Source organism: Mastigoproctus giganteus, chromosome 12 (genome assembly GCF_048544385.1).
Source record: "Mastigoproctus giganteus isolate SK-2022 chromosome 12, ASM4854438v1, whole genome shotgun sequence".
NCBI lineage: Eukaryota > Metazoa > Arthropoda > Arachnida > Uropygi > Thelyphonidae > Mastigoproctus > Mastigoproctus giganteus.
The window spans coordinates 33261215-33267214 of record NC_143586.1 but is presented as its reverse complement, the minus strand read 5'-3'; the positions used below and the strand labels follow the sequence as shown (position 1 = coordinate 33267214).

Genomic DNA, 6000 nt, shown 5'->3' with positions numbered 1-6000 from the left:
CCATAGATTCTCGACCTTTAATGCACCGGTGCCACTTGAAAATTGCATTTTTCTTTAAAAATTTGTAGTTATAGAATTATTACTAAATTGAGCGTTTTTAGCTAGTGTATGAGTGACCAACCCAGAAATTCCAGTCAGTATCTGTGAAATTAAAATCCCCCATTATAAGACTAGATTTAGTAAGATGCAGATTTACTGGCCCACTCTATTTCCCTGTACAGTTTCTTATTATACTCATCAGGCCTATAGCACACTCCTACTCTCAATTTTGATCTCCCAATGCTTATGTCACACCAAACTGACTTGACACTGCACTATCCAGCGATGTCGACTGGCTTCACTTCCTTGGATTTTATGTGTTTCTTAACTAAAAGCATAACCCCTCCTCCTTTCCTATCCTTTCTGTAGACATTGTACTCCCCAAATTCCAGTTCTGCATTCCTTATATCTGTGTGACACCACGTCTCTGATATCCTAACAATATCTGCCTTTGATGTTTTGAGCAATACCTCCAATTTATCAAATTTATTTTCCAGACTTCCCTATCTTCCAAGTATACATGCACCTGTTCCTATTCTTAGCTACCCTAACACAACCCATGTGTTTACTTGTACCGCAATGACTCCCAGCAGTCTCTGAAATATCCTGCATCTTGTTTTCCAGGCTGCTTCTCATTCCAATAGAAGCAGTGCAAAGACCACTTTCACCTCTGCCAGTGGCTACTGTTAATCTATTAGTCCTTGTATCCCCCCAAGCTAGCAGTTTTCCGACCCACCTAACACTGCCTCGATAGCATCCGCAAATATTCTTGCACTCTTTCTATTTAAGTGTATCCCATCCCTGTAGAAGCAGTCTCTCCTGTTAACAAGTACAGACCAGGCTGAAAAAAATTCTACCCCTTGATCCTTGCACAATCTTTCCAGGGGCGAATTGATGTACAAGGCTCTCATATACTCCCTTCTATCGTGTCTGGGCAGAATTGCAGACACTTTCAAATTCAACACTACTTCACGCCTTTTTTTCAACAGTGACCTGTACTTGTTAAGTAATTCTGCTGGTCTCCTACTCTTAATATCATTAGTGCCAACATGTACAACAATATCACCTTTTGTGCCCTTAAAAGATGATATCCGCTCTAAAATGTCATCAGCCTTTACCCTGGTCCCGTTCCACCTATCCTTTCTACAAAGCATGTTCCCCTTTTCCCTGACAACAGAGTCGCCAACACCCACATTGCTGGTCCCACAAGAACAACTATTAGTTCCTGTGGGACCAGCAATCTATTCATAAATCCAAAATATTTTTGGAGTGCGCATGGTGATATAAGTTTTGGGTGCTTTGAAACCATTGTTGGTCCTGTATTCTTCTCTTTCGCTTGGGATGTTGTGAACCACGAAAGTTTACTCTAACCCTCGAGTTCATATATCCCTAAAGATATCCCTGCAATTGGGCTAGTTAACAACAATAAATTTTATCCCTTGGTTGGGGTATGTGCCAAAGCAACTAAGGTTATGAGGTATCGGTATATCAATATATAGCTTGTAATTGCATGTGTTCTGTATTCGGTTCATGTTTGTTTGGCAAATAACCTCAATTTCACGGAGTTAAAATAAAAAAGTTGAATTTTACCTGAGACTGACTTACTCGGCTACGTTGTAAAAAATGCCTATAAAAATTCCTGGCGTAGAACTCAGACTCGGTGGGGACTGACGTGATTATAATCATTGTGACACCAGGTAAAAACTAGTTATAAATACGTAGTTTACTTCTTAATTTTAGAAAATACTATTGTTATATTTTTTAAATGTTTGGTTGAAGATGTATTCTTTTCTTTCTAGTTTTCGTTTGTGACGGACAATGAATTCCCCTCCCCCCCACATTAACCTCCCTACACACGTGTTTCGGAAAATCCCTTTTATAACCTAAGGTAGCGTGCTCAGAGTATAAAGATCGCTGTTTTCCAGTTACTGTAGTTATATATGTAGTTTCGGATTGAAGAAGTATGTGGTATTTAAAGATTGATGACCTGTGAAACTGTTGTAATTTCACGTGGTAATGCATTTAATTTTTGAAGCTCGTAAACATTCATATTAAATTTAAGCTTACAATTTTAATTATTCTAAAGAAAGTTCAATGTTCTTTTGATGGATGCGCGCGTAAAATAAAATCTTGTGTATGCTAACTGCACATAGTTGGTTATTCGAACAATAGTTTTGATAATAAGTGTAACATTAATACTTATGCTAAATGATTTTTTTGTTATGCATTTCTGGGTTTACTAGACTAAACAACCCATTTTTTTTTTTTTTTTTTTAACAGACTACTTCAAAAGCGACCCTAGAAAGAAAACTGAAAGGTTGTTTCAGCAGGAAGTCTTTTGTTATGTCGTTATTTCACAGCCATTTTCTTACATATATTTGAACATCGTTTCGTATTTTAACCGGCTGATCGATAATTTTAATCATTCTTAGTTATTTAATGGCACGTGGGTGATACTGTGCTTTATGATAGAGCAGCGCAGTGAAGTATGTAAATATTTTTTGCTTCAATTCTAGGGTCAGACAAATTAAAAAAAAAAAAAAAAAAAAAACAATAACTAATAATGAACAGCACCCAGTGTTCATTTAGAAAATCACAGGTAGTTATTGTTTATTTTTTTTTTTCAATGAAGGCTGGAACACATTCAGCATGTTATCAGTAGGCAGCTTGTATAATAAAAATGGATTAAACCCGAGAAACGATATTTTAAAGAAATCACCGGAATTTAGTGAAAAATAATTAAGAAAAGAATAATAATTTAGACGTTATTAAACTTCGAAATTAATACAAAAAAAAAAAGTAGACCATTACAGTTTTAATTACTTGGTAAAGTTCACCGTAATAAGTTTGTTAACAATATAGTATATTGACAATATAAATTTTGGGAATATTTCCATTATATGTTGACCTTTGTTACCTCTTTTCATGGTTTTAGTTGAGTGTTGTAATAGTAAGGAAATGTTTTTGAGTATAACACCAAGATATTTAAGTCCAAAAAGCCATTTTATCTTTAGTGATGGAATGAATTCTCCAGCCCCCCCCCCCCCCCCCCCCCCCCAGTGGTATTAAAACTTAAATTGGCAAATGTTTGATTTTGGGATCTCAATTGGCATTATATTTAGTACTTCACTTCCTTAACAATATCAGTTTCCAACTTTTATACAATGGCATACAGGGGAAGTACCATTCCCCCAAAATATTCATCTTAACCTTTAATGACCAGCTATGGGTGTACTATTTGCCACACCCCATCCAGTGTGGACTTGGTGCATCATTTATCGGTTGATTCAACTACTGCTCATCTCAGTTGCCCACATTATTCACTGTATGATTCTTTTTGCCTCAAAGGTGGTACTTCTGCATATGTCCGTTCTGATATTCCCTATCGGACACTTGGTAATTTGGAATCTCCTCTTTTCAATCTTCTCTGGCTTAAAATATCTCTACCTCATTCTTTTAAATTCATCTGTTGTCTCTACCGTTCTCCCAACTCCACTAATCACTTGGAGCTCTTTGACTTCCTCTCTTTGCAACTTGACTTTCTCCAGTCCAACTTTCCTAACAGTTAGGTAATTTTCCTTGGTGATTTTAATGTTCACAACTCCAGATGGCTTCCGTTTTCTAGTCACACCGACCTATCTGGTCGAGATGCTGAGGCTTTTGCAATTACTAATGACCTTGCACAGATTGTTCATTTACCTACCAGAATACCGGACAATCCCAGCCATACAGCCAACATGCTTGACCTTTTTCTCACAAACAGCCCTTCTAAGTACACAGTGGAAGTGAGTGGTTTTTTAGGCACCTCAGATCAAAACTTGATTGTCTCTTCTCCATTGGAGCCTTTATCTCATGGCTATTCCCAACCTCATGTTATTTTGCATTACAAGGATGCAAAATGGGATGACCTGCAAGATTTATTTTCTTCTTTCTCTTGGTCGGATTACTGTTTCAAAACTGCTAATGTCAACATTTGCTCAGATTGTGTCAGTGAAATTATTCTTGTTGGAATGGAATCCTTTATCTAAACCTTGGTTTTCCAATAAATGTGCTAATCAAGAGAAGAATGTTGCATATTGTAATTGGCTTGTTTCCAATTCTTCAGTTTCATTTTCTGCCTACATCAAAGCTCGCAACAATTGTAAAGCAGTTATTAATCAGTCCAAACTAGAGTTGCTTCTTGCCCTAATGGTAGCTGAGCGTTCTGGTCCCTTGCCCAAGCCATCAGTTGCAACCTTTTCCCATCTCTGCTCCCACCTCTGTCAAAACCAGATGGTTCTATTGTCACTTAGGCCAAGGATAAAGCTGATCTGCTAGCATCCCATTTTTCTTCCAACTTGTGTTGAAACAAGTTCCAACAAAATCTTGGTAAAACACCTCCCAACATGCTCCATTAAATGCCTCCTGTTGTCTTCCATCAAAAGGATGTAAGAAGGAGTTTGACGAAACTTGATCCTCAGAAAGCTCCAGGTCCTGATGGTATTTCTCCACTTGTTCTCAAAACCTGTGCCCCTGAACTTACACCTGTTCTTTGCTGCCTTTTTTAATTTTCTCATTCCAAAGGTGTTTTTCCTTCTGCTTGGAAATTTGCTCATATCCAGCCAGTTCCTAGACAAGTCCCCCCCCCCCCCATCCAGTTATCATCCCATTGCCAAGTGTAGCTTAGAACATACAACAAAACACACATAAAGATACAAATATTTCATTAGAATTTTTTTTTTAATGCCGGCCTTGGCACTTTGCCGTTAGATGACTTGGCAGCGTATAAGGGGAAACCCTGATTACTGCCTTTACATACAAGAATATTTTGTACTGTTCTCATGTGCACAACATGCTACAATCCACTGGAGTTAAAAAGTGACATGTTTATGCCAATACCTCATATTTCTCATCTCTTTGTGCCATTATTTCGAAAATTTTTGGGTCCAGAAGTTGAGACAAATTCTCAACATATGTGAAAATTGAAGAAAGTCCTTTTGAAATTGATATGCATTTAAAAATTGCATTTTTTAAAAATATTATTTAAAATACTTAATGTTTGGATTTTAATAAAGGAACATCCAGTTTGAATTTGAATAAACAAAAACCATGTTTTATTTTTAAGTGTATTATATTGCATCTGCTACTGTTTTGTCTCCAGTTTTATTTTTCTTCATATTTTTACAAAACGTTTAAAAGTGGCCCAGCTAAAGAAGATTGGCCATATAAAGTAACATGATGAATATCAGTTGGATGGTCATTGTTATGTAAATAGGATCCATGTTTGCTCCATTTCACTTTCTGTAAATAACAAGAAGTAATAGGTTTTAAAAAAATATATATTTTTTATAGTTATAACTTGGATAATTTTGTTTACTTAAACAGTTTGTGTGGTGTTTTTTTTTTTTTTTTTTTTTGCAACAGTCATTTGTCTGGAAGAGTTACTGAAACAAAATTGATTTTTGAGGACTGTACTGGGGTGGAATTATTCACTGCTATGTATGCTTCTCAGTCAGCACCAGTGATGAGAGACTACAGAGGTGTGATGAGGCAGATGCATGATGCCATCTCATTACAGTTAAACTCCAACTGTGTGCTGACTTTTCGCTAGAAAAGTCAAGTGTTTCTCTTATGACTGTTGTGTGCTGCATAATTCTAGTAAGTGTAAGGAGGAATTAGGGAAGAGGTTTTCCCAGATGTGAGCCCCTGGGGTTAAATTGAACCAGAATTATTTACCTTAAAAAATAAATTTGGACAGTATTTATATATGGAAATGTAATTAAGTATAATAGGAAACTAGAAATTTTCTCTGTCACATGAAAATAAACCATTTTTACAAATTTTTTTTATTTCAGAAATATTATAAAAAAATAAATATTTCTAGATATTCTTTCATATTTCTAAACCTTTCAATTAATGAGAAAATTGTCCATAAATTCAAAGAAAATAATTTTGTTGTGGATCCTGAATAGCCTCCTCTCT

The 6000-nt window shown here is 36.0% G+C and overlaps 1 protein-coding gene across 4 annotated transcripts in view; it reads left to right on the top strand.

The window, feature by feature from the left end:
- Nucleotides 1-1940: 1940 nt before the first annotated feature.
- LOC150076866 (putative serine/threonine-protein kinase DDB_G0277449) overlaps nucleotides 1941-6000 on the top strand; it is a 128853-nt gene continuing 124793 nt past the window's right edge. The window contains exon 1 of one of the 4 annotated variants that reach the window (XM_090386420.1): nucleotides 1941-2000. Coding sequence is in view for 1 of the 4 variants with exons in the window: in XM_090386416.1 (XP_090242542.1) it covers nucleotides 2022-2052 (31 nt within the window). In the remaining 3 variants the exon portion in view is untranslated. Of the gene's footprint in view, nucleotides 2053-2430; nucleotides 2526-6000 lie in introns of those variants that run through there. The other 3 variants (XM_090386418.1, XM_090386416.1, XM_090386417.1) reach the window with 3 other exon arrangements.